At 37.3% G+C, this 1901-nt stretch overlaps 1 protein-coding gene across 1 annotated transcript in view; it reads left to right on the top strand.

Annotated features, from left to right (window-relative positions):
• LOC119590848 (paired amphipathic helix protein Sin3a-like) overlaps positions 1-1901 on the top strand; it is a gene marked incomplete at its 5' end in the record, with an annotated part of 24220 nt that overhangs the window by 17476 nt on the left and 4843 nt on the right. The window contains 1 exon segment of the mRNA XM_037939607.1: positions 1-102. Within this exon segment, the coding sequence (XP_037795535.1) occupies positions 1-102 (102 nt within the window).

Raw genomic sequence — 1901 nt, 5'->3', positions numbered from 1 at the left:
GCAACAGAGGATGAAAAAGTTAGCATAAAGACAGAAGTAGATGATGAGAAACCAGACATCAAGGAGGAGCCTGGGACCAACGGTAATGGGAACCCTCAGTCGGTAAGTAGGAATTTGTTGTTAGTGAAAGAACTTTTAACGTAAAGTCATTCCGTGCCATGTGTCAGACACCCCCTTTGGTAATCTAGCGATATCTTGAAATGAGCAGAAATATGGCTTGCGCTGGTCTGTAATTGCAGCTTGCAAATCTAAAGATTCTTGGGTCTTGGCAACATAGTGGTCAGCCTAGTCAACAGTGCATCCAGATTCATAGATAACTCTTTTCAACATCATTGGAGTAATTAAAGATATAGGCAGCAGTGATGAATGCCAGCAATTATATAAAGCTGAAATTACGAATCAGAGAATAGATACTGTTGCAGACACCAGTTTTTGAATTACACAAGTTTGCTGATAAGAATAAGCCTGTTGCTTCCAGGGGGCCTAAACCACCACCCTCTTAGGTAAAGCTTGGGCTTATTACAGTCATGCAGTCACTTGTAAGGTTGCCTGGTTCTAGTACAGTGCACCACTGTTCCTAGGAGCTTTGTTAACATAGGTGTGAAAATCAAAGACTTCAGCCAACTTTTGAAGGTTGTATCTCTGAAGACAACCTTTTTGTACTTTCTTATAAACCCTGAAGAAAGTTGTAAGAAGCCATTCAGTTTCAAAGACAGTCTTGATATCATGCCTCAGGCCTTCAATTACGCCTTAACACCCAGGTACAGCAAGTTAATAAAATGCAGGTCAAAGTCAGGCAAGTTGATCTAATATATATTAATTGTAAGATATCTGCATCATATTCTGACATTCAAATTGTTTTGCATTTCAAGAAGTTGGCTGCACTCCTGACTGTTAGGCTGCCAGCCACTGTAATTTAACTTTCAGCTCCATTTACTGCACCCACAGTATCACAAATACTGATAAAACAAAATATCAGTATCCCCTACAAATTTTTTGTGAATACAAATTGTGGTGTGTGGTGCTTGTCATATCATTCATGAGTGAGGCAAATGCATTCATGTCTTTTACATGTCTCAGAATGAGAAGATAGTCTGGTTATTAAAGCCAGTCATCACTGACAATGTACAAGTCAAAACAAATTTCCTTAAAATCTGAATTTACTGGAAATATGTGCATCTGGATAGTTGAAAAAGCGTGTCTTTCTTTTTCACAAAGAATGTGTCTCATTAATGATATCCTTGTTATACCTCCCCTTCTTGTGAGTCTTCTTTCCACTCCTTGTTTCTTTACTTTGTTCTCTCTCATCCTTTTTATTCTGCAGCTCTCCTTCTCTTTTTTCCACTTATTGCATATTTAGAAAGTATATTATATATTTTAAGTCTTTGATTATCAGCTCAGATATGCTAGCGAGTCGTATGCTATATGCAAAGGCTTTTATTGATTTTGATATACGGAAAGGTTTTTATGGTTATGATAACGAACTTCCTTGGGTCATGTGAATTGTTGTTTTGGTTACTTCTTATTTCATTATTATATAGACTTTAAAGTTACATACATGGATGAGTATAAAAACCTTTAATATACCCCTTTCAGACCTGAACAGACCTGATAAGTCATTATAATATTGCCTAAGAAATGGAGACATCAATGTAGAAGAAAGGGGGGTGGGTTGGGGGTGGGGGGTGGAAAAAGAAATGAAATTTGAACAGAAAAATTACATTACAATTGTTCATACAATTCATGCATTATATGAAAATCATGTCATAGAATTTCTGTCTTTGTCAGATTCACTGCCATATCAGAATAAAAGTTAGTATAACCCCCCCCCCTTTATGGTGGAGTCAACAGATGAAATAATGTGCCATTCATGGTGTTCGTCCATTGTAGACACCAGCGAG

The sequence above is a fragment of the Penaeus monodon genome, chromosome 27 (genome assembly GCF_015228065.2).
Source record: "Penaeus monodon isolate SGIC_2016 chromosome 27, NSTDA_Pmon_1, whole genome shotgun sequence".
Taxonomy (NCBI): Eukaryota; Metazoa; Arthropoda; class Malacostraca; order Decapoda; family Penaeidae; genus Penaeus; species Penaeus monodon.
This window is presented reverse-complemented; position numbering and strand designations above follow the sequence as displayed.